This window comes from Corythoichthys intestinalis, chromosome 4 (genome assembly GCF_030265065.1).
Source record: "Corythoichthys intestinalis isolate RoL2023-P3 chromosome 4, ASM3026506v1, whole genome shotgun sequence".
Classification (NCBI taxonomy): domain Eukaryota; kingdom Metazoa; phylum Chordata; class Actinopteri; order Syngnathiformes; family Syngnathidae; genus Corythoichthys; species Corythoichthys intestinalis.
In genome coordinates this window covers 39639472-39666989 of record NC_080398.1, presented here as the reverse complement: position 1 = coordinate 39666989, position 27518 = coordinate 39639472, and the positions used below count along the sequence as shown (strand labels likewise).

At 38.7% G+C, this 27518-nt stretch overlaps 1 protein-coding gene across 2 annotated transcripts; it reads left to right on the top strand.

Annotated features, from left to right (window-relative positions):
• Positions 1 to 1463: 1463 nt before the first annotated feature.
• On the top strand, positions 1464 to 27518 carry LOC130915451 (cannabinoid receptor 2-like). 2 transcript variants are annotated; one of them, XM_057835473.1, is made up of 6 exons: positions 1464 to 1632; positions 1767 to 1829; positions 2102 to 2250; positions 13859 to 13932; positions 21384 to 21497; positions 26187 to 27518. In XM_057835473.1, the coding sequence occupies exons 5-6, from the start codon at positions 21428 to 21430 to the stop codon at positions 27227 to 27229; spliced, it is 1113 nt and encodes a 370-aa protein (XP_057691456.1). In that variant the 5' UTR covers positions 1464 to 1632; positions 1767 to 1829; positions 2102 to 2250; positions 13859 to 13932; positions 21384 to 21427; the 3' UTR covers positions 27230 to 27518. The 2 variants fall into 2 exon arrangements, with proteins under 2 accessions (XP_057691456.1, XP_057691457.1); XM_057835474.1 differs by lacking the exons at positions 1464 to 1632; positions 1767 to 1829 and having other exon boundaries at positions 1953 to 2250.

The window sequence follows — 27518 nt, the reverse complement described above, 5'->3', positions numbered from 1 at the left end:
TTGTGCTGTATGATTGCTGCTGACTTGCAATAAATTGTCAACTTGTGTTTCGAAGCCTTTTTCCAGCTTTTAAAATGGAGTCAGTACAATGGGTTAAGACTAAGGTGAACGCGCGGAGTTTGGCCTTTTGGCCGGGTTGTTGGAATTGCGTTCACGCGGTTTCGGCGGTTCGGCTGGCGTGATTCCAGCGATCTGGCCAAAAGGTCAGATTCCTTCAGGTTTCAATCCGTCTTGCAAAAATCAGATTTTTGCATTTAGACTACAAATGAACTATCCGGTAAAAAATCTGATTTAGGCTGCCAGTCTGAACAAGGCCTAACAATCAATAACATTGCTTCAAAACAACTTGGCCCCCTTAGTTGGGAACTCTACGTTTATACCCATGATGCCATTGTGTACGTCACAGACGGTTTGACCTTTTGCAGGTTTGCACTTTAAAAGTCAAAAAAACAACAATCAAATCGATGCCTCGTGACCCAGTGAAGCATCCGTCAATCGGGAGTTGCTTTCCTCTGCTAAGTGTATGGACTTTAAAAGTTGCACAACAACAACAGAGCTCACTGACTGAGCGGGGGGGAGGGGCGAAGTCGATAATCACAAGTCCCAAACTATGTAAGGAAAGTAGGTCAGCGTCAGGGCCTCCTGCAGGTCGCGCAGACACGATAAAAGGCCACGTCACCAAATTTGTCGACATAAACACGACACTGGAAAAAAACAAACACATCCGTGAGATTTGATTCTTAGATCATACCTTGCTTCTAAACTCTTTCTATCCAAGCTTACTCATTTTGCTTCACTTTGTGGGGGATGTCCTGTTGTTGACTGTGAGCACCAAGGACGTTTGCATGTGTTACAATGCTATGAATTGGGTGTTAAACACACCCGTGGGGTGAGGGGTTAAATTATTTGCGCAAATTGAGAGTGAAGGAACAACTCTTGCCATTATTGCTCAAATAAAACAAAACATCTAGCCACAAAAGTCTTTTATTCTTCAGAAAGAACAACCACAACAGTAGATTAAACTTTTGAACCGTATCAATTATAGACCTATTAAAACAGCTATGTCATTCATTACTTTGAATTGATTGGGAGAGGCCATTTAAATACAGGCGTCTGTTGTGTTTGCGTCATTTCCTGCACTGGTTTCATTGTAGCGAGTGACCGCATTTGACACCGCCTGAAGCATATCGCAAGTTATGACGTCTGCGAGCTAGCGGCGGAACTAGATGTAACCCAATGGATAATTGAGTAAATATTTTCAATTGAATAACTTGATGGAATTTAATATTTTTAATTTTTTATTTGCATTTCAATTATTTTAGTTTAAAAAATGATCTAATTCACAAAATGTGAATTATAGATGAAACGGGTCTCCACCCCTCTGCTGTAGCACAGGGCCAGTGGAAAATTACCAGCAACGCAATGAGACCAACCCCTTTTTTTTCCAATTGACCGCGTGTGAGCTGCTCCAGCAGAGGTGCTGCATAGGAGAGCCACTGAACGAATTTATTCGATATTTTATGGTTAAAATCCCTCCAAAAAGCGAGTTACCCTTTTGTAGCACTTCCTTATCAGCGTGGGCTGAGTTGGAGACGGTGTGCGTGAGGCAAAAGTGCAGTTTACTCGTCCTTGGTAAGTTTAGCCTATCGAGCTAATCGGCGCTAACGTTAGCATTAGCTGACCAGTTCGGCCGTTAATAAGAATTTGTCAACTAATTGTTGACTAAAGTCAGTAAAATGATTGTCATCCTATATGTTGACGAATAGAGAAGGGAGTGGAACCGGAGTTCCTTGAGCCTGGAGTTTGTGGAGCTCTTTGAAAGCATCTGGGTGAGTTACTTCAAATGTGCGAACTACAGTCAAGTGCTATAATGTAGTCACAGCAGTTGAACCATATGCACTCCTATTGTCTGTGATACTAAATTGCTAACAATGGCAACATTTATTTTTCTTTTCAATGTTTAATGTGATTTCTGTATTTGTTTAAATGAGAACAGACTCAACCCAATTATCAAATTGAGTTGAACTGCAGTTAATGTTAAAAATAACATTGGCTGGGAATTAGAAAAAGAATTAGATTTTAATAGCCTTGTTTTATACAGGCTAGGTTTTTTGAGGACCTTGAATTAAATTGGATTTGGATTCTGGATTCTCCCTGAAGAGGGGGATGGCGAGCTAACCCTTGATTGACGGACCTGGCTGCTTCCTTTTCCCAAGGAGCACAATCTTCACTTCCTACCTCTCCAGTGTGGTAGGATTGCGAACTGCTTCTGCAGTGGATAGGATAAAAAACTGAACAGTGCACTTTTATTTTCATACAAATTGAGACACTCTTCACTTATTTTGAAGGGACACTTTAATTTATTATTTTTCTGGCACCAATCTGAACTGTTGTATATTAGAGAGCCGGCTCTAATAGGCAGTCATTGTGAATATATTGTAAATATTTGTACATAGTTTTCTCTTTTAATTATAATTTTGAATTTTAACCCTTTCGTGGCTCCAGTTATTTATTGTGTTCGAAATTCTTCTTGTTACACCAAAATTTTCCTTCAAGAGACGAACCTAAGCGCACGTGCCCAATTGGAAAAATTCCTGTAGACTCTACAGGGGTTACATAAACATGATATGTTTCATACCTTTCATGGGTGTGGGAACTTCTTTTACGTAAATGTTCTAAAAAAAAAAAAAAAATCAAATGTATGTACTACTCCTTTACATGTTTAAACACGGTGTAGAAAATTGACTGAAGATGTTGTAATATGCATTCTTAGGCAGTATTGAGGGACGAATAGTAGTGGAAACCTTCGGGTAGCTCACAAAACTATTTTGGAACACTTAAATTTTTTATTAAAGTACAAATAATCATGTAAATAACAATAATTAATCACAAATAAATAATGAGGTTAAATGCTGATAGCATTTACTAGTGCAAAAGAATGGAAAGTACTGTAAATAGATTCAGAACACTGACTTTGCCTTTCCAACATTATTCAAACCAATTCTTTAAAAAAAAAATCTAGCAATATTATTATAGTATACTACTATATATAATAGTAGTATAATAATTACAATAATTATTCATTGCCAATCATATTTGACATGAAGAGTGTAATTTGAAAGCTATTCTTAGTGTAGAATCTGTATTACGTAGTATTTATTAAACGTATTATAATATTAATTCTGAAGTATGTGGGATTAACTCCAGAAATCATTATTTATATGACGAACATGACGTACTTTTGCTGTTAACCAGCTGTTAAGTGTTATTGTACGACTGATTGGAACTGTACTACATTGTTCCGCCACAGGGTGTGCTGTCGTGTATTTTATGTTCGGTGTGAAGAAGAAGAAGAAAGTTAAAAGAGGCATTAGAGGCCTGTTCTCAACTTCTCCCTCACTGAACTTTGGCTCTCATGGAGAGCAGGTTCGCTCATGTGTTCGAAATAAACGATAGCCGACGTGCGAAGTAGCAAGTGAGCTGTAAAAATAGCGAGCTTAGTGGCGTGAAAACCCCAGGAGAGCTAAGTGAAGCTAACGAACAGCTAAGCGATGCTAAACGGCGCTAAATGAAGCTAAGCGAATGATACTCAGTCCGTCGTCGTGGAACAGTCCATTGTAGTGCGTGTGTTGGGGGAGAGATAATATAAATGCAGCATTCAAATAGTTTTCTTTTTTGTTTTGTTATTTGTTTGTTTTGTATGCTGACATAATTATACATGACAAATAGTTGGGGGTGCTGCTGGCTCCGGGGGTGGCCCAAGCCGTTGCTCGCTGGGGCAAGGGCAGCTGGTTGGGGGCCCCCTACTGGTTGGGGGCCTAAGGCGATCGTCTACTTCGCCTGAATAGTAGATCCGCCTATGGTGACGGTCTAGATCACCACAACAATAATGGTCATTTTGTTAGCGGACCCTCGTATTCAGGAACTTTTGTGTTTCCAAAATACTGTACTTCAAAATCCTCATCTGAAATTACAACGAGTGACGTCAGCGCCGAGCAAATGCTATGCGAGGAGGCGACGATTCGGGTCAAAGACACGCCACAAAGAACTTACGTCAATGTCAATATTAAGGTCATTTTTACAGTATTAGCCAGAGGTAAATTCATTAACTTCAAATGCCTTTCTATGGATTTTTCTCCCCATTTCGATCCAGGCGCAAACCTTCAGTAGGAGAATTGATGCGCTTTTCAAAATAAACCGTGTAAAGGAACAATTTGTCGGGCTATTTCAGACGAGTTATGGCAAATAGTTCGTAAAAATGAGCTTCTTATATTCATTTACATGTCATGTTGAATAATACGAATTAAAAATTAGAATTTTACCACAAAAAAAATCTAATCTGCGAGGTTTGGCGGCTTTTATTTTGGTGTGGCGCAGCGCCACGATTATTAATATGTAGGGGAAAGCCTGAGAAGTAATAAGTTAATGAATCCAGTTGTGGCTAAACAACAGCATATGACGGTTAACAACCATGTGGCTTAGTGTGGCTAACCCCCACCCCCCACCCTGACTTGTCAACGATGGAGAGGGGGCATTACGGCAGCAAGTGAAATGTTTATTCTTGGGTATCCTGGTAACCTCCCGTTTTTTCCTCCTCGGACAAAACCTTTTTGTCTTTTTTGTTGCTCTGCCATCTTAGCAGTTGCAGTTGGTTTTCCACTTCCAAATGGTTTTGTGGGAACAAAAAAATGACATGAGTGAGGGGGTGATTTTTCCCCCACTTGGAAAAATATGTTCTTGTGTGATGATGTAACAAAACTACGAGGGCCTGGTTCCATTTAACTCGGCTGTGCGAAGGAGAGGCTGCTGCCATTTGACAGCATGTGATAAGTTATGCTTTGATACATGACCTAGTTTTTAAGCAATTTGACACGTCACTGAAGTGTGTTCTTTACCTGTTTTTAACACATTGGCTGCCACTGACAACTATAAACAGTTAGAGCTGGCAATGTTATAATGTTTCTTCAGAGGAGATATTGCACACAGCAAAATTGTATTGTCCAAAACACGAATATTCCTACTAAAGTTGAATGACGGAAACTAGAATTTCCAGTTTGCTAAAGTAATTTCACCCTTAATTAAAAAGGTTTCTTTAGTTCTCATTTTTAGGGTGTGATGGCTTTTTGTATGTGGGTGTGTTTCAGGGTGCGGTGGGCGGTTCAACAATAGAGTGTCATTGAGGCCTCCTCTTTGTCCATTTTTGTCTTTATCTCGAGACAAAAACAATTTAGCGCTGGCTTGTATCTAAAAACCCTGAGTTCCCTTGACATGCAGGGGCGGATCCACCAGGGTGGCATGGGTAGGCAACTGCCACCTCAGTTGTCACACCAGTCAGCTCAGATTTAAAAAAGTCAATTCAACTAACTAAGGTAACTTTTTCAACCTTTAGAAAATATTTTCATAACATTTGTGATGATATGTCGACTAACAACTAGACTGACTGAATGATACCTCTTTTATGCCTTAAGGCAAGGGAATAGGTTTGCATAGGGACAGTAGGGACATAACACTAGCAACTTTTCAAGATGCTCAAATTGTCCCCACCAACTTTTAAGCAACCTTATTTGCATTATATAATGAGTTCAGATATATACAGTGTGGAGAACAAGTATTTGACATTCTATCAAATACTTGTTCTCCCCACTGTACGTAGTTCATTTAGAGTGTCTTCCCATATGTTTTAAGGATAGAATTGACTAGGGCCGCAGCTATCGATTATTTTAGTAGTCGATTAATCGATGAACTAGTTAGTTCGAATAATCGAGTGATCGGAAAAGGAACATGAAAAATTAAAATATCTGAGCTGAGCCTCAAACGGTATTCAAAATAAATAAATGAGGATCTATGTACAACAAAAGAACAATTGGCTAACTTACATGGCAAAATTCCGCTAGTTTAAATGGCATAGAATGCTAACTTTTTTTCCAATGCTCTTAACAAATGGTTCAGACTCATATTCCCACAAAAAAGGCTAAATATACATATAAACTAATTTAGGAATGCATTAAAAAACATTAGCCCAAAGGAAAACTTAGCTTACGTTGGTCTTAACAGGGAGCAGTTGGATTCAGCCATGTGAAATGAGGCAGACCAGAGGGCAATGTATCCACCCTAATCAATAAACTAAATGTAAACACTTTCAAAATAAAACATTACAACACCACTTTAATTAAACGAATACTCGAGGCAACAAAATTTAATTCGAATATTTTTTTCTAAACGAATACTCGAGTTAATTGATTAATCGTTGCAGCACTGGAATTGACCCTACCATTATTAAGTGAATTACTTTCCTTATGTTCAAACTTAGATTCATCCCTTTTCACTTGCTGAATCTGCCAGTCAGTTTTTTTTTTTTTTTTTAAATCAAATTGACGTTTGATTGGCTGATGATTTGACCCCTTTCCCTCCCACACACAACCTCAGCCCCAACACAAATATAACATGCCGCCTCCTCCGCCCCCTTCAAAGACGAGGAGTATTATTTTTTTTTCCCTGTCAGCAACAGCCACTGTAAGTAATGTAAAAAGACGTCAGTGCTGTGGAGGTGGGGAACACACCACTAATATTGCTCCTGAAAATCTTAAAACAAATATTTACTTTTGGCATACCTGGGTAATTAAGAGATTATTAACAGGTTTGTATTTATTGTGTTTGGTAATATAATTTATGTTCAAATTAGGGCTGTCAAACGATTAAAAATTTTAATCGAGTTAATTACAGCTTAAAAATTAATTAATCGTAATTAATCGCAATTCAAACCATGTATAAAATATGCCATATTTTTCTGTAAATTATTGTTGGAATGGAAAGATAAGACACAAGATGGATATATACATTCAACATACGGTACATAAGTACTGTATTTAATATAATAAATCAACAAGATGGCATTACCATTATTAACATTCTGTTAAAGCGATCCATGGATAGAAAGACTTGTAGTTCTTAAAAGATAAATGTTAGTACAAGTTATAGAAATTTTATATTAAAACCCCTCTTAATGTTTTCGTTTTAATAAAATTTGTAAAATTTTCAATCAAAAAATAAACTAGTAGCCCGCCATTGTTGATGCCAATAATTACTTACACAATGCTCATGGGTGCTGAAGCCTATAAAATCAGTCGAACCCAAGCGCCAGCAGAGGGCGACAAAACTCCGAAAAACACAACAAGTACACATTTCACTGTGCTATCATTTTAATCTGAGCGGGGCATGTGCGTTAATTGCGTCAAATATTTTAACGTGATTAATTTAAAAAATTAATTAGCGCCCGTTAACGCGATAATTTTGACAGCTCTAGTTCAAATAGTGCAATTTAAACTTGCTAATAAAATCCAGACATTTATTCTGGAAGTTTTCAAAATGTTTCTTTAGTAGGTATTTAAAACAAAGGTTTGAATCAAACGGTGGATCACCTGAACCAATACATATGCACTGCAAAAACACACCTTCTTAAAACTAGTTACCGTATTTTTCGGACTATAAGTCGCAGTTTTTTTCATAGTTTGCCTGTGGGCGCGACTTATACTCAGGAGCGACTTATGTGTGAAATTATTAACACATTATGATACCATTTCACATGTTAATTTGGTGTTTTGGAGTGACACTGATGGTTGCTAAACTTGTTAGCATGTTCTTTATGCTATACTTATCTGAATAACTCTTAATAGCTATGTTACGTAAACATACTGGCCACGTTCGCATTTTGTTGTTCATGCATCATGTAACATTATCATACTGTACACTTATTCAGCATGTTGTTCTATATTGTTTTTTTTTATTTTAAATTGCCTTTCAAGATGAAATATCTGTTCTATGTGCTGGATTTTATCAAGTAAATTTCCCCCAAAAATGCGACTTATACTCCAGTGCGACTTATATATGTTTTTTTCCTCTTCATTGGGCATTTTATGGCTGGTGCGACTTATACTCAGGTGCGACTTATAGTCCGAAAAATACGGTAAATTCCCTTGTTTTCAGTGTAAATCTACTAGAAATAAGTGAAAATATCTGCCGGTGCTTCAAGAAAATTGTACTTACTTAGATTTCTTGAAACTAGTCTTTAACACTCAAAACAAAATGGCGAAAATTATTTGACTAGACTTAAGAAAAATTATGAGCGTGAGAAATGTAGCTCTGACCCCCGTTCACCCAATCTGTTTGGTTTTATTAATGTCCCGTCCCCAGCAAAAAGTGTACATGCAGGCTATGCTGTTATATCGCCCCTACCTCTATTGAGACCAAACCTACACCCTTGTCTTGAGGGGGTCTGTATCGCTTTCACCGGGACTAATTGACTTCGAGGAGGGTAGCAGGAACCCTGCCACACACACAAAAAAAACTACAAATGTGCTGACTGCTTTACAGCATACGTCACTTCCCCCATTCCCCATTCATTATAAAGACGGAAGTCGATGCAAACGCTTTCCCACGAATTCTGCAAAGATGGCAGAGCGACAGATCCAGAAAGTTTTGTCTGAGGAGGAAAAAGAAAGGGCGAATTACAAGTCTTTCTATCCATGGATCCCTCTCACAGAAAGAATGTTAATAATGTAAATGCCATCTTGAGGATTTATTGTCATAATAAACAAATACAGTACTTACGTACTGTATGTTGAATGTATAAATTCGTCTGAGTTTTATTCATTTTTTTCTTAATGCATTGCCAAAATGTAAATGATCAGGAAAAATTATCGGGAATGATTGGAATTGAATCGGGAGCAAAAAAAAAAAGCAATCGGATCGGGAAATATCGGGATCGGCAGATACTCAAACTAAAAGGAATCGGGATCGGATCGGGAGCAAAAAAACATGATTAGAACAACCCTAAGTAGAATATTATGATAATAATGCTAGAATTTTTTTAAGAATTGTTTTAAATAATTTTGGAATGGCAAAGTCAGTGTTCTGAATCTGTTTACTTTCCATTCTTTTGCACTAGTAAATGCTATCAGCATTTAACCTCATTGTTTAATTGTGATTAATTATTGTTATTTACATGATCATTTGTATTTTAATAAAGAATTTAAGTGTTCCAAAATGGTTTTGTGAATTTTTCAGCGTCAACAAAAATTTCATTGCTAAATTAGTTAAAAAAAGAAAATTATTAGATTAGTCGACTAATCGTAAAACTAGTTGGCTGACCAATCAGGAGAAAATGTGTCGTTTAGGACAGCCCTAATGTACCGGCAGAGGCGTAGCAAGGGTCCCCGGGGGCCCCAGGCAACAAGCAACATGTGGCCCTTCGAGAGTGTGCAAGTAAGGGGGACAGTTGGACTTCCATCGGATGGGGAGGTAAATACCTTTGTGTGAAATCAGTAGTCAGATTGGCCGTACGACCCACCAAATTCAAATTATTCCGTAAAAACCACTGATTGGTGGACCACCAACCGAAATGAGTATTACATTTGCTAATAAAATTGTTTAGGGTTATTTTAGATGCCTATATGGTATATTTTTCTAATACAGTATACAACGAGGAATACGAAAAACCCATCAATAGACTTTTTGGGAAAAATCCCCATTTCTTTAAGTAGTCACATGAATAATGAGGTGGCCTGTGAAAATAAATATAGAAAACTTGGGATGGACCTTCCAGAAAGTACTTGGTGAGTCTTTAAACAATCATGTGGTATTAATAGCTGATTGGGCTTTCTTAAACATGTATAATGTACGTGACATGGTAAATACTGATTGGGATTGATAACAGCATTGTTAGGTAATCTGCCAAATGATTCCATTGTATTGAAACACTCCCTACACTTATCGCTGCGACAGTGCAGTAAAGATGCTTGTGCTAAATCTGTTGGCGCTCTGGTAGTGATGCGTGATACCAGTGATTTTGGATTCGATCCGATACCAAGTAAACCAAGGCCAAATATTGCGATCCTGATCCGATATCGATACCAGAAGTTCATATTTTCTATACAACACATATATATTTATATACACAACCCTGCAGAGTTCTCAGCCATTCTGATGATATCTAATGTACAACTACAGCAAGCACTCAAAAACTATTAAAAGTCTCTTTGTGTTAAATATGCATTGCAATGGAAAAACTGCTGCTTTTAATAACGTCACCAGTAGGTGGTGAGCGCCTTGAAAGGTGGAAAAGCGCTATATAAGTATAACACCAACACCAACTAGCAAAGCAGTTTCCTTACAAACTCACAAACCAATCCATCAACAACAAAATCTGATTAGTCAGTCTCACTCTTTAACCCTGACCCTTAAACAGTGGTGCCTCCAGAAATTTTTCATAGGGGTGGCCAGATGGGGCCACTTAAAATCTTGGGGTAGCCAAGACTAAAAGCCATAATTTCAGGTTTCATTATATTATTGCAGTAAAAAGGTCAGGGGAGAACTATCAGAAACACATTAGGACACGACTACTGATATACTTTGGTGTATTGTGTAATATTTGATGTTACTAATGATTTGATGTGCATAGTCCCTAACTCTCCAGTCAACATTTTGAGTTCCAATTCTGTTTTATTGTGTTATGTATATATTAGGCATAAGGTGTACATTTAACTAGGGCTGTCAAACGATTAAAAATTTTAATCGAGTTAATCACGGCTTAAAAATGAATTAATTGTAATTAATTGCAATTCAAACCATCTCTAAAATAAGCCATATTTTTCTGTAAATTATTGTTGGAATGGAAAGATAAGACAAGACGGATATATACATTCAACATACTGTACATAAGTACTGTATTTGTTTATTATAACAATAAATCCACAAGATGGCATTAACATTATTAACATTCTTTCTGTGAAAGGGATCCACGGATAGAAAGACTTGTAACTCTTAAAGGAAAAATGTGACTTTGTATAGACCCTACCCACGTGACGTCACAACTCCTTCCTCCTGACTGGTGGCGCCCACTTGTCCGTCAAAACATAGTGTTAACCTGTTACGGCTGCGTACATTCCTCCTATTTACGGCGTGTTTTTCTGCTCCTTAACATTAATAATCAAAATGGTGAAGGCGTGTGTGGCTGTTGGTTGCACTAACAGAGAAGATGGAAGGAGAGACTTGAAGTTTTACCGTATTCCGAGGGATCCAAAGAGGAGAGCGAAATGGATGGCTGCAATTCGACGTGAAAACTGGGCACCAAAAAATCACCACAGACTATGTAGTAGTCATTTTATATCCAGTAAAATGCATTTAAGATATACTTAGAGGGTTTTGGGCTGACAAATAACCACAATTAAGATCATTGCTAGGCTAATCGCCGACAACATACACGTATGTATGTAGTGAGAGTGATATCGCTAAACCATATAAACATTAAAAGCCTTAACTCCATTGACAAACGACATGAAATACATTAGACTTGACAGTGGATGTTAGCAATAACAAAAGATTTTGAATTGAAAATTTCGTAACTCACCTTTCCAAGCACAAGATAGATTCCTGCCGAATTTTCGTGGACGAGGACCTGTTTCACCCAACCAGCAACGAAGTATTTATAAGCCTCCAAGCTCTTGAAGTTTTTCAAATTTTCGTGAGAATAGGCTGATTTTGTGTGGACAAGATAATTGTAAATATCAGCGTAGCAGATGTCAGGCAGACAGGGCGAAGACAGTGGGTCGAAAAACATCGATTTGGGCATCAAATATGGATCTGGCGACTGTATAGAACGAAGCCTTTCCACATAACGCCTTTTATGCAACACATCCAGTGAGTTTACGGCATCCGAAAGCACCGGGTCTTCCATGAAATGCATTTTAAATTGCTCGATCAATTGAAACCAATGCTAATGCAGAGACAAAATGACGGACAAGTGGGCGGAACCATACAGCGAGCACGTGGTTTTGTGACGTCGGTGGGTAGGGTCTATATTGTGACTAAATATTGCCATCTAGTGTATTTGTTGAGCTTTCAGTAAATGATACTGTAGCACTTAACTGTTCTGCCCAAATGCATGATGGGAAGTGGTGCAACCATGACTGTGTGTGGTGGCTGCAAATGCTATATTTTCTCTGCATTGGGACACTACAGGGTGTTAAGAAAAAGGTCAACTCCTGTCATTCTTCCCCACATCGCTTCCCACAATATTTATAGTTGCTGTGGGAGAGATGACAAAGCTTTTGCCAATTAAAAGCACAGCCCCAAAGAATGCTTTTATCTACTCCACTCACTTGACACTGCCTCTTATCTCTGGATTGAAGTAAAATGACGCCATTGTAGGCTGTTTGCGACAATGCGTGAAGGAGTCGTACTGCGAATGCATTAATTGCGATAAATATTTTCACGTTATTAATTAAAAAATAATAATTACCGCCCGTTAACGTGATAAATTTGACAGCCCTCCATTTAACAAAACAAAATGAATGCATTCATTTGGGATGAAATGCATAACTGATGCTTCAACAATCTAACGATATACTGGCAAGCGGGGTGGCCAGTGGGGTGGCCAACCAATTTATAGGGGTGGCCGTGGCCCCCCCTGGCCACCCCCTGGTGGCGCCATTGCCCTTAAATTCATATACGCAGAACATTTCCCGGCTACACGTTGTATTTGATCAAATTTTAATCTACCTAAGTTAAATATTTTTGATCTAATTAAAGAACGAATTAATAGTAGCATGTTACTGCCCTCTAATAGTAGATCATTAAAAACAAATCCAATAAACAATAGTCACTTGCAATTAAATTAAAAAAAAAAAAAGTAATAATAGTTAATATTAGAAATACAGTAAGGGGTGATGTGTCGATTTAAAATGTTAAGTAATAATTTATATATTTTTTTATACGCAACTTGCTTGGTAGTAGTTCACTTGACTATCCTATGGAATGTTATGTGGGCTGATTAGTCCTCATTGTATCAAAAATTAATAAAATGGAGACTCACATTTAGGTTACAGTAATACTTCACTGTTAAATATGTCACTTTGGTCATTTACCTTTTTTATATAATGCGGTATGGACTTTGCTTCTCACAAACAAGATGTAGCTAAAGTAGTACAAAAAGTGTGCACAAAAATATAGGCAAAAAATAGACAAAGACAATATAATACTGTATCTTAATTCCAAATATCGATACTTTTGCTTGGGGATCGATACCTAAAACTCAACTCGCTGGATCGAAATATTGATATTTTGGTATCGATCTTCCCATCATTACCCTCTGGGGCCCCCTGCTGGCTGGGGGCCCTAGGCAATTACCTGGTTTGCCCAATGGGACGCGACACCTCTGAGTAACGGAACATATTTCCTCCACACCATTCTCACCTTTTTAACCCCTGACCCATGAAGAGGGCCCCTGGATATGTTTGCCTTAGGCTCCAAAATTGCCAAGTCCGCCACTGGTCTTGACAAGACTCCTGAAACTGGCTCCCAGCATCATAGTTTGTGTATTGTGACTAATTATTGCCATCCAGTGTATTTGTTGAGCTAAAGGAGTTGCTAAAATGTGGATCCCTTTAAATGTCTACATAATTTTGTAATAAACTGACCAAAGGCATTTGAATCGAATTGTCGCAAAAAATAATATAACTGTCAAAAGAATTGAGGATGTATGTATTATCCATTAAATATTTGCCACTCTCAAAAAGTGCCTGGCACACTATAAATATTTTTCTAACTCCGCCCCTGTTGACATGGCATACTACTTTCTTAATAGATGGGGGTTTGGTGCCATCTTCAGGCATCTTAGACTGTTTCAGAAAACGCACAAAAATGTAAATTAGTGTGTTTGATAGCTTAGGTTTAAATCTGTTTTCAATGCAAGATTCCATTTGCTGTTATCACAAAGCCAGTGTTGTGTTATCGCTTATATTATTTCATCCCCTCATCATTATTTGCTCCCACCTTCCGGTTCTCTCTCCCTATCTCTGTCCAGTTGTCTGTATCCGCTCTCCATCCTCAAGCTCACGTAATAACAGGACCGAAACTGGAGAGGGAACACAGCAACAGGTAAGCTCACATATACCGTTAGGCATGTTGATGTCATCTGTAATATTGTTAAGCAACTTATGCTTACTCAATGAAAATGAGTTTATGCTGAGTTCATCATGCGGAAACAGCGAGACGTGACTCAACGTCACATTTTAGTTGTGAAAAGCGTATGTGCAGTTTTTTTTTATTGGAAATGAGGGAAAGCTTGCAACAGTTCTTCATTGTATGGAATTTTTTTTATGGGGTAGGAGGATACAAAGAATGATCACCCGGATTGTTCATTCATTAATTTATCTATTTAGTTACTGTATTATGGCTTTTATGTTTTTAAAACCAATTGTCATAGTACTTTAAAATAATTGAATGCTTTATTTGGAGATGTGGCAGAAGAAAGAAAATAAGAAAAATGAAACAAACAAAAAGCAATTTAAAACATCAGACCAAACCAATGAGACAACAACAATAGTCAAGACAATAACAATAATAACAGAATTTATTCAATCAGCCCAAACCAGAGTAAAATGAAGCATTTGCGTATTAAAACCTACCCTCATTTTCTATTTCTCAGTTATCTGTCCGTCATATTATTAGTCCTTGTATTAACAAAAGAAATTAATAACCATATACAGTACATAAGATTAAAAATAAACACAAAAACAAAAAGGACCTAGCGAAAAAGTTAGACTGTTTACATAATAGCTCACCTTTGTAGTTTTGTATTCTTTAAGATATTTTAGGAAAACATATTTTCTCAGCTACAAAGTGCAATTTCTGGAGAAATTATGATGGGGTTTTGCTGTGGTAGATGCAGATCGGTCAGGTCACTTCCTGTTGATTTGGGGACATTTGGGGGACATGTGCTGTTGATATCAGGTCACTTCCTGTTCATTTGGGGACATTTCAGGGACACTTCCTGTTAATATCGTGTCACTTCCTGTTGATTTGGGGACATTTCTGGGACGCTTCCTGTTGATATAAGGTCACCTCCTGTTGATTTGGGGACATGTCCTGTTGATATCAGGTCACTTCCTGTTGATTTGGAGACATTTCTAGGACATGTCCTGGTGGTATCAGGTCACTTCCTGTTGATATGGGGACATTTTGGGGACATGTCCTATTGTTGTCAGGACACTTCCAGTTGATTTGGGGACATGTCCTGTTGATATCAGGTCACTTCCTGTTGATTTGGGGCCATTTCTGGGACATGTCCTGTTGAAATCAGGTCACTTTCTGTTGATTTGGGGACATGTCCTATTGATATCAGGTCACTTCTTGTTAAATTTGGGGACATGTCCTATTTATATCAGGTCACTTCCTATTGATTTGGGGACATTTCTGGGATATATGCTGGTGGTATCAGGTCACTTCCTGTTGATATGGGGACATTTTGGGGACATGTCCTGTTGATATCAGGACACTTCCTGTTGATATGGGGACATTTTGGGGACATGTCCTATTGATATCAGGTCACTTCCTGTTGATTTGGGGACATTGCCTTGCAAAGCCCCATCTAACTACATTTAATGATGTTTTATTATTGTTGTGTACAATGTTGGATTTTATCTTCTCATGCTGTTCTATTATGATATTGTTACTAGTTTGTATGTTTTAAATGTATTTATTTCGAGCATTTTAAACATGTATACAAAACATACTTCTATACTTTGCAATTTATATACCTCCTTCCACTATAGATTATACGTACATTTATTAGAACTGTCTCACTGCTCCTAAAAATATCACATAAATAGGCAACTCCTATTAATGGCTGCATTATGTAACTACTCCAGCTCAATCCTCTTACTTTCAATCTATTGATTGCATATAGGAAAAAGGATTGATAATAATTCCTGACTGACCTTCGCCTTATGATTACAAGTACCTCATGTGTCCACCAGAGAGCGGCCTTGTACATTTTCATTCCCAGAAAATGCAGTTTTTTTGAAAACTGGACAGTCAGTTTGGTCTTATACGTCAATTTTTGTACTATGAATAAAACGAAAGCATTATTTGAAAATACAGAGAAGCTGTTCTTGCTTGTGTTTATAGTCACTATATATTGAAGGCTCCATCCGCTCAGCATGAGGCTGTAATGGTCATTATATCTGTTTACTTTGAGCTCCAAATGACTTTCCACAATGCTTTAAAAATGTTAATGTTCCCTCTCAGGGCTAAATTCAATATTGACACAGAGGACACGTAATTGGATATTCTGCTTATTATTGTTGTTATTATTTTTCCCTCCCTCCTTCGGCAGGAAGCGGCTACCTTTAATAGCCGTTGCGGTGGAAAATGTGCTCCTCAGGCCCATGAGGTTTGACATTTTGATCTAAATTAATAACTAAGATAATGTGATTACTTAAACACAAAGAATATGTGTTGGCTAGGGAATTTCTTTAGAGAAAAGTATTTTTCCCTACTTGAAAAAGTTCATTGTAAAGTCAAAATGTGGCCATCCAAGGGGCGGAGCTTAGGGGGGTGCGACCGCACCTGGGCCCATGCCCCAAAGTGGGCGTGGTTGGCCAAGGGGAGGGTCAAACAGAAAGGTAAGATGATGCACGGAGCTGTAATACAGGTAGTCTCCACATTACAACATACTTAATTTACGCAATTTCAACTTTGCAATGCCGGAGTCTCGTCCGCCATTTTGTGTCCAGTCTTTTTTTTTTCCAGTCGCATAAACAGTACCTTATTGTACCTCACAGTATCTTTTCTTTTCTTTTACTTTACTTCATTAATATGACGTGTTGTGTCCTTACTAAGCATGAAGTTGGTCAGCTTTACATACGCCAAACAAGGCAATTGTGCCTTTTGAAGCTTTTTACTTCCTTCACTTTTGACAATTTGTAAAGCTGTAACACACATATGTACACTTATGTTCAAAACGACACGCATTTTAACAATTACACTTGACACAAAACAACTGTTGTTCAAACGTCCATCTTGTCTAATCAATATGTAAATTTAGTAGATTAAATTTGCCTAATTTGCCTAGCAAAAGTCAGCTAGCTTAAATGCTACGAAGGTTAACGTATTTACAATTGTCATAGCAAATCGCTCACACGTAACTCCATAAATTGTAGCTGGAAATTTAATTCCAAATGCATACACAAACATATATTAGCTGAAACAACTTACAGTCTTATGTGGGCCAAACCAGAGCGCAGCTGTTCTTTATCCATGTCAGACGAGACTCTGCTTAGCGTTCGCGTTAGCATTAGCATTTAGCGCGGTGACTCTGTGTCTTCTTAAACTCTTGAAAAACACTTTACATACAGTTCGTGGCGTTAGGTACGTTTAATTAATCACAAATAATGTGCTCTTTTTCTGCTGAGTGTGTAGTATCATCATGAAAATGGTGATGTACTTGTAGACTCGAGAGTTATGAGCTTGTCGGCCATGTTCTTTCGAAATTGTTGGAAACCTTTTATTTATTTATTCATTTATTTATTTATTCATGGACTAAAACTTTATAAACGAAAACATTTTGGGAATTGTTGCCTGAAACTAGGCAAAATTTTACTGAGTTTTCGTTGACTAAAACTAGATGAAGACAATTTGAAATGACTAAAATATGGCTAACACAAACTAGCATTTACGTCCAAAATTAAAATGGCTGCCAAAAACAACATTGCCTGTATGGAAGCATTATTAAACGACAGTCCACCCAGACCCAACGCTGCCAGTACAGGGCATTGTATCCGCCACCATTAAACAAAATACAACACTTTTGGACTTTTTGGATAGTTATCTTGATTTTTCAAAGGGTTAATTAATTCCGATTTTCGGAAATTCGGGTTTCGTCGCCAGCGTAGGAACGGAACTCGTTCGTAACCCGGGGACTACCTGTACTGTGAGGTACAATAAGTGCAAATAAAGTACTGTTTACGTGAGTAAATAAAATCGACTAGCTGTAGCTTGTTTTTCTGTTTATTAGTTGTCAGACAAGACTCTGCTCCTTAGTCATAAGGCGACAGTACAGCCAGACCCAACGCTGCCACCAGAGGGAAGTTTATACTCCATCATTAAAGAAAATTCAATACTTTTGGACTTTTTGATAGTTATTTTGGGGTACTTAAAGGGTTCATTCCGATTTATGCGGGAATTTGGGTTATGTCGCCAACGTAAGAACGGAACTCGTCCGTAACCCCGGACTACCTGTATGGTGTTTAAGTGTTTTAAAAAAAAAGGGCCATGCTAAAACGTGTTTTAGCTGCGCAGATCATATTAGCCCATCGATGGAGGGGGCGGGGGGGGGGGGCAACCGGGTTTGTTGTCCCGGGCCTCCGGACCATAGAGGCCCCTGAATGACTCTTACTTTATTTTACTTTACATTCACATATTTCGTTTTTATTTAAACCATTGTCTGATTAAATATTATGTTTTATTCAATATATATCGTAATTTCTGGACTATAAGGCGCACCTGACTATGAGCGCCAGCCACCAAATTTGACATGAAAACGGCATTGTTCATAGATAAGCCGCACTGGACTATAAGCCGCAGTTGTCCTCATTGTATTATGGGATATTTACACCAAAAGATATTAACTGGTAACACTTCATTTGACAATGGCACCGTAAGACTGTCATGAGACCAAATAACCCACCATTAAGCTTTGAAACAATTGGCTGCAAAGCCTTATTGTCACTAAAAGCTTCATTTGGCCATCACTGCTTCCTTGGGGTAAACAGTGAACCTCTGCTGCCACCTGCTCTCAACACTGTTGTAATCCATCAGTCCTCCTACCATGCATGGCGGCGCTACATATGTAAATAAGTCATATTCTGTGCTAATTATTTCTTCAGTTACTGTTCCAGTTGTTTCATTAATTGCTAGTTATGGTATTTGGTAACATTTTCTTCCATAGTGGTGCCATAATACTGTCATAAGACAGTCATAATGATTACATGACACTGTCATAAGCAATAATGAATGCTTGTAATAGATGTCATTTAGTGTCATCCAGCAAATTATCTCACTTTTGAATGGACGTAAAAGATCTGAGCTGGACATAAATGGATTTAGTGACATAATATGCCACATGACACATATTGACATCTGTCAGAAGCATTCATTAATGCCCGTGATAGTGTCATGTCATAATTATGATGTTCTTATGACAGTTATGACAGATGCCGCTGTCAAATAAAGTGTTACCTATTAACCCAAATAAATCAACAAATAAGCCACACTGGACTACAAGCCGCAGGATTCAAAATGAGGGAAAAAAGTAGCGGCTTATAGTCCGAAAATTAGGGTACTTAAAACCTTTAACATATTAAATATTTGAAATATATATTTTGTCCTTTTTTCGCACAACGCCCCCCATCCCCTCTGTCTTAGCAGAGAATGGTTTGACCCCGCTCTTGCGCACTCAAGGCTACACTACATGCGTGCCCTGCTGTCGTTGTTAGAAACTCTAAACATGGCGAGTCATCATAAATCGGATGTGCAGAAAAGTAAAAAAAAAAGAAAAAGAGATGAAGTTCATAGAGGTGAACGAGAAAAAAATGATGAGGTTTTTAAAAGGGGGGCAAGAAGCCAGAGAATTAGGGCTGGAGTTGGCTGTGGACGGCGATGTCGGTAAGTGAACAACAGCCGCTAACACTGAACATTTACATTCGCGATCACCGTGACTAAAGCCCGATTTGAGTCTGTCAACGGCCGCTTGTAGCCTATTGAGCTGTGATACGACAAGACATGTTGCTTGCGTTGAGCCGAGGAGAGAGAAGGTGATGAGAGATCAGGCTGAACAGACTCGGGTCCGACTGCTGGATTTATCTTGGGTGTACAACCAACTGTATTGCTATATCATTTGTGATGTGTATTAAAACTGGATTTCACTGATGTTATAAATGACTTTGCTGTCAAAAAATCTAAGAGCATCACTGTTTGAGGGCTTGATGAAGCCAGGGATGTGGAGGGGGCAGGCAGGATGTTTAGTTTTACTGTTTTGTTGCTTAGCAGGCAGGCATAGCACTCTCAGTTATATTGTAGCCACACATTATAGTCTGTTAAATTTAACTGTCCATCTCAAATTGAATAATTTGAAAATTTACGCTGTCAATGCTTGCAAAACGTTACAAGTACTGTGTATGTTGTCGTGACAGGGTAGGGTGGGGGTGCCCTATAATGGTCTGTAGTTCCCGGGACCCAGCAAGTCTGTTGACAACCCTGCATATTGGCATTCTTAACTATCATGCACTTGTTAAACCATGTTTAACAAGAATACATGTACACAACAAGGAGAAAAATTCTAAGCATTGCTGAAGGTGAGATGAGATGAGATGAGTCAACATTCCTATTTGTCAGACAAGTGCAAACATAATTCATCTGCCATCAAATGTAACGGAAACAAGCGAACCAGTTCCCCATACGTTTGTTAAAAAGTACCGGTGCACGATAATTATTGGTCCGATAATAGGAATTATGACGTCATCCCGATAATTCCAATAACATTTATAATAGGACCGATAATATGTACTGTTCTGGCTTTAAAGTTTACACACTTGTATGGAAAATCAGTTGACCATTTGCGGGGCATTGCTCCCACCTGCTGGTCAGAATAATTCCCTGCATCTATTTTTTGTTACAGTAGTTTGGTTCAATCACTTACATATTGCGGTGTTTAGCGGTGGCATTGACAATCGTGAATGCTTTCTGTTACGTTTCCGCCTCAGAAATATATGTAAGTATTTCATGTTTACTATAACATATGGATGTGCAATATATGTTTACTTCTCTTGTGAAGGGTCATATGTACAGAACTTCATAAGTTGTGTTATAGAAGCCAGCCAATGCTTTAGTAGCTCAAGCTAGTGTGCTATGCTATACTTATAATAGTTGTGTATTGTGTGTGTGTGTGTGTGTGTGTATTGTTCAGTTTGTTGTATATTGAGTATTGAATATGTGTATTTTTCATTTTTATTTTCACAATATTAAGACGAGTGTCTTCCCATAAAAGCAAGAAAAGACCAAGCCTTGTGGTTTATGGAAGTGCATTCATTCTTAGCTGGCTGTTGGGCAGTGCTGAAGTGAAACTCACTGTTTTGTTCATGTCATTATAAAAAATCTGGTGAGATCAAAGGCAAATCTATGTTGAATCCCCCACTAGTTGTTGTTGTTTTTGTTTTTTTTTAACCTCCAGGTGTTCAAAAACTCAGGTTATACTTTTAAAAAATTATTTATTTATTATCGGTTATCGGTATCGGCTTTGAGGAGCAGGAAGTTATCGATATCGGTTTCAAAAAATGGATATTGTGCACCCCTATTAAAAAGTCAAGGTTCTTTCTTTGATACTCAACAACCTTTTACCGTTTTCCACAACTTAGGGGGCATATAGGAATTTCCATCGCAAAATTTGGTCCAGTCTTTTGTGTGATGTCAAAATAGTCCATATGCTAGCAGGCATTTTTAAAAATTCTGAGAAACCCTAATGTCATCACTGTCTTGTTTTTTTTCCTTAGATGCACAGACACTCAGGTTGCTTTTGCAAAGTTGAATAGCTAAAATGGCGGAATGGGAGGTGCCTGCTTCTTTAGGACCAGCCGATGGTGAGGAAAACGCGTCGTCTCCAATAGGTAAGAACAGGTTATTTTTGGGTAAAATGCCAGGTACACTCTAGACTGAAATAAAACGAGGTATGTATTGTCCAAGCCTTATGCGTGTGTACACAGTATTTCACTCAAAGCCAACCCAAGTGGTTCCTCTCATTCCCTTTCAAAGTGGTGCACTCTTTGGCTAAAGACAACACCTGCTTTCAGACTGTGGTGGTTCTTAACTGGGTTTCAATTGAACCCCAAGGGTTCGGTGAGTAAGCCTCAGGGGTTCGGTGAAGGTTAAAGGAACTTGGATAGAAAGACATGTAGTTCTTAAAGATAAATTTTAGTACAAGTTACAATAATTTGATCTTAAACCCCTTCTTAATGTTTTCCTTTTAATGAAATTTGTAAAATTTTAAATAAAAAAATAAACTAGTAGCTCGCCATTGTTCTTGACGTCGCACAGCGGTGACGTTACATGGCCACGCTTCCATACTTCACGGTGTCACTCTTTAACTATGTATGGTAGTGATTTAAATACACCACAAGGTGTCATTGGTGAGTTTTAAACTAATAAGAGCTCAAGACAATGAGTGTTTTGTTCGTCGACTGACGCCGTAGTTGAGTCAGTCACAACAAACACTTCTGATAATGGCTCCCAGGACACTGTTTTGTTTTGTATTATGACTAAATATTGCCATCCAGTGAATTTGTTGAGCTAAACAAGTTGCCAAAATGTTTAAATAGAATTTGACCGAACTCAGAGTAAGTTTTATGTATATTATGAATATATATTTTGATTGTGAATTTGTGAATGGTAGTTCTCTTTGCATTGTTGTTTAACTGTGTGAGACTAGGGCCTCATTAATACAGATTGAAGCACTTTTCTTTTTGTGAACATTATTTTTTGAGAGATATGAATATAATTTTTGTTGTGTTTTCACTTTATGATATTTATGTTTGTTGTGAAGGAGTGGCTGAAGAATATGCCAATAAACGGCGCGGTCCGAGCTACAAATCTGAACGCCTTTGTCCACTCTCCTTTCTCAATGCCTTACACCCCGTTGTGCATTTAAGGAAAACTAGGAGTTAGTCATGGGACAAAACGCACTTATTGGCTTGATCCCTAATTAATTTAAAACTCTCCATTGACACCTTGTGGCGTATTGAAATCACTATGTTACATAATTAAAGAGTGACACAGTTTTTTATTTTAGAGTGACACTGTGAAGTACGGCAGCGTGGCCATGTGACATCACCGCTCAGCGACGTCAACAACAATGGCGACCTACTAGTTAAAATAATGTTACAAATATTATTGAAATGAAAACATTAGGGGTTTTCATCTCAAATTATGATAACTTTTACTAACATTTATCTTTTAAGAACTACATGTCATTCTATCCGTGGATCCGTTTAAGAAATGCAAGCCAATTTTGTACACTGCCTAAATATAGGTGAAGTGGCATTTTAGACCATGTTATGGACTGGTTTGCCCTTAATTTACAGGCTTTGTTGCATTCCTTTCAAATGTTACCCGTCTACTTAATAGGAAGAGAAATCGGTTTGCTCAGTTGAAGGTTGACTCGCACTTGGTATGAAGAAGTATAACAGACCTACAGAGTGTGAACTGCGTAGATAATTTTTTAATTTTTTAATTGCGTCATTCTCCACCATGAAAATAGTACGTGATGCAAGGATGCGACAGTAAAATGAGAATATAGACATGAAAACAAAAAAAAAAAGGAATGGTGCAAAATGAAATTAATTCCATTCATCATTCGCCAATGTGAAAATCAACAGGAAAAGGCAAAATGATTTGTAGCAGTATTGTTTTTGGCAGCCCTTTTAATTTTTGTTTTAGGTTTTGTCTTTTGGATAATAATACTTATTAGTATTAGTTATATTGTAGTCATTTCAAAATGTGTTTGTCTTTGTCTAGTTTTTGTTGACGAAAACTAGAGTAATTTCGTCTCGTTTTAGTCTATGTTTACTCAGTGTTTTCGTCTGTGAAATTAAAAAATAAAGGTTTCCAACTATTTCGAATGAACATTGACAGACGAGCACATATTGTAGCTTCTACAAGCATCAACAAGTATATCACAAACTTGGTGATGATACACAGTCAGCAGGAAAACATTTTTTTCAATTAATTATACCCATCTGACGTCACGAACTGTATGTAAAAAAAAGTTGTCAGAGTTTAAGAGGACGCTCGCAGTTAGAATTAGCCTAATGCTAACGAGAATGCTAAGCTAATGCTACGAGTTACATTTAGTGTGTGATCATCACTCAGCACTGACCTTTAAAGGCTAAAGCAACATTGCATATTCTCTCTTTCCAAAATAAGAAAAAAAAATCTTACCGTGTCTGTTTCTTAACATGCAATGGGGAGACTGGAGATTACACTGGTGAGTTGGGGGAGCGAAGCACGTCACTATAGGGACACAACTAGGGCTGCAGCTATCTAATATTTTAGTAATCGAGTAATCGACTGAAAATTCTATCGATTAATCGAGTAATCGGATAAAACAAATAATTTTTAGGTGAAGAGCAATTATAAATATACATGAGAAAACAAGACATTTCATCTAATCTTGAACCATTTTCAGTCAATCAATGTCTTTATTTTCGATGTATATTGTTGAAAACAGCCAACAATTGCATCTCAGATGTTACCAGAATAAAAAAAGACTAATTCACTGCTTTCACTCAAAACATCTTTAGATCTTATTAAAAAATATATATATATATATAAAAATGCCGTCACGCTTGATAACACACATCACTTAAAAGTTGGATTTTGTCCGACGTGTTTCAATTGAATTTCTATTTGTGTGAAGCCATTTTTAAGTTCTAGTTAAGTTTTAAATTAGTCTAAACTGTAAATCCTGATAAGATTTTGAGTTTTTGCAGTGTTCAAAATAAATGTATGATACAGGCTGCATTGGAGCACATTAGGGACCAGTGCTACTTGGTGTTTTATCCAGCAATGACTACTGAGCTAAAATTGATAGTTAGCATTATTGAGTTTTTATTTTACACCCTCATCACTCCACAACGCTATGTTATGTTAAAGCCTGTATGTAAGACACGTTAGCCACGCATCGACAGTGGTCATAATTAATAGAAACCTAGCCCTCCGCAGGGCTAACGTTACGTGAGCTAATGACTGTAACGTTAGTCCTATTTATTAGCGCTTGGCGCTCTTTATTAGTGCTTAGCGCTGTACTGCTTTAAGATGGCGGCTGTTTACTAACGCTGCCCAGACGCGGCCGAGTCAGTCATTTCGCATCTAGTTCAACATACATGTGATCTCTATGAGACTCATCAGATGCTACCTGCTACCAACGTAGCATCGTGCGGGCTAGTATTTAGCAACGTCGGCGTCGTTTGTAGCAGCTGTCGGCTGATGTAAGTTTTTTTTTTTTTTTGCTTCTTCCTCTACGCACGTGACACCAGCGCATTGTCCCGCATTAAAAGTAGTCCGAGCAAAACGTGATGCTTAGAGCTGTCAAAATAAACGATTACTCGAGGTGAATAAAATTACTCGGATCAGTTTTTAAACTCGAGTTACTCGAGTTGCTCGAGTATTCGTTTCAGCTCTAGACACAACCAGACACTGCTACGATGCAAGCTAACTACACATAAAAATGTCACACATTGTGAACATGTGACGAAAACTGGCGCATTTTCGTCTCGTAAAACGAAAACTGGCATTCGTTTCGTTATGTTTCAGTCACCAAAGACACGTTTTTAGCTCGTTATCGTCTCGTCATTGTCATGAAAAATTGTTCATCGACGAAATATTTTTGTTATAGTCATTGTTGATGAAAACAACACTGATTTGTAGTAAATTAAAAATCTGGAAGAAATTTGAACAGGGATTCAGTTAGATGTTGGCTTGCTAGGGTTTGAAATTGTGAAAAAATGGCTTTATAATGAAATTCCGAAGGGTTCGGCGAATGCACCTGTGAAACCCGTGGGTTTGGTACCGTTAACAAGGTTAAGAACCACTGGACTGTAGGAACCTGAGTACTTAGTTCCTATAACTATAGACCTCACCAGTAGTAATGGAAACTATCCTTTGCCAGGCAGTCGTTTTCACACATTGGCACTTCACGAGCTTCTGTGACGTTTGAGTCTAAGCCATTACCGCGTTCTTTGCTCGCCATACCCACCTCTGCCAAAATAAAACTGCGAAAACTAAGGTGAACAGAAAACAACGAAATGGAGACCGTCGAGGACACAGCGGCAATTCTTGCATGTTTGAAGGCAATGGTATCCATCGGCGAACAAATCTAGCGTCTAACGACAAGACTGGAACGGCACACAAATTTAATACAGTGTAGCTTTATTTTTTAAATATGTATTTATATTTTTAACACATATGAATCAAAGTCACAAACCAAAAGACTCAGAAATCATATTTTCCACAGCACAATCAACGCATTCCAAATCTGTTTTGCCCACTAACTCTGAACAGCTGCGTCTTCGTAAGCTATCAAGCCTATCGGGGCTGACCCCAGGTTAGCGGAAACGTATGACTTACAGCCTCTAATGGCAAAGAGTAAAATTACATAAACTAAAGCAGAACTAGGAATATGGCTCATACACTCAATATATGTTACCAAAATCCACATTAAAGCATAGATACTTGGGGTCATCAGTAATTATGGTGCATTTCTTGATTCCTTTAGATGTGTCTATTGAAATTTTGTATCCCAGTCAACAGATCCTGCGAGCACTTGGAATGCTACATGGTCCTGACCACCGCGGAGAAGACAGCTATCGGCTCAATCTGTTTCCTGGCTGGTCCCGTCACATTGTTGGAGAACGCCCTCATTCTGGGCTTGATTGCGGCCACTGCGTCCTTGCGCCAGCGTCCCTCTTATCTCTTCATCGGCAACCTGGCGCTGGCAGACGTCTTTGCTAGCTGTTTCTTCACCACCAGTTTCCTGGATTTCCACCTGTTCCAGCGAAGTGACGGTCCGATCGCCTATCTCTTCAAGCTGGGTGGCGTCACCATGGCATTCACCAACTCAGTGGGAAGCCTGCTGCTGACCGCCCTGGATCGCTACTTGTGTATCCACCGTCCGTCCAGCTACAAGACGTTGCTGACCCGCCGCCGAGCTCTCCTGGGGCTACTCGTCCTCTGGAGCGCTACTGTTTTCATCTCCTTTTTACCGCTGATGGGCTGGACGTGCCATTCTGGGTTGGGTTCTCCTTGCTCCCGCCTCTTTCCCTACATCAGTCGGGGCTATCTGGCCTGCTGGACCAGCTTCATTTTAGTCCTCCTGGCACTCATTCTTGGGGCTTACGTCTTGATCCTGTGGAAGGCTCATCGCCACGAGGCTTCCATGTGCGTCCTACAGGGATCAACAGGGGCAGGACACGCCCGAATGAGGATGGACATCCGGCTAGCGCGCACCTTCGGCCTGATCCTGCTCACCTTGGTGGGCTGCTGGCTTCCGGCATTGTCCTTCATGTTGGCTGACGTGGCTGTGGTGCTTAGCCTCGCCCAGCAGCGGGCCTTTGCCTTCTGCAGCACTCTCTGCCTCCTCAACTCGGCCGTCAACCCCTTGCTGTACGCCATGCGCTGCCGAGAGCTCAGACTCGCCCTGCTGCACCAGCTCAAGGTCCTCAGTCAGGCCGCCAGGTGTAAAAAGACCACCACGGGGGATTCGGACGCACGACCACCATCAAGAGAGAAATGTACCATGGTGGAGATGCCCAAAAGCTCCCAGTTTTGCTCAGTTTTAGAACAATGAACTGGCAACAGATGGATATTAGTATGCTAAGGCCTTGTTCATACTGACAGGCAAAATCAGATTTTTAGCCCATCCAGATTGAAACTGGATTGCTCGTTTTTAGTCTGAACAGAAATCTGATTTTTTGCGAGATGCATTGGCTGCGATTAGACTACAGGTGTATCTGATTCCAAACGGATTCTTCCTGAAATCTAATTTTTAGGGCTGACTGTTCACATTATTTTTATCAAGTGTCCAAATCAGATCTGAACCTGTTTGGAATGGGCCACGTTATTGACACACCTGACAG

Excerpts from the sequence above, each read along its gene's own strand:
- LOC130915451 (XM_057835473.1), top strand. The coding sequence starts at position 21,428 with ATGGCGGAATGGGAGGTGCCTGCTTCTTTAGGACCAGCCGATGGTGAG. Across the intron at positions 21,498-26,186 it reads AAACGCGTCGTCTCCAATAG|TCAACAGATCCTGCGAGCAC; the intron begins GTAAGAACAGGT and ends TTTGTATCCCAG.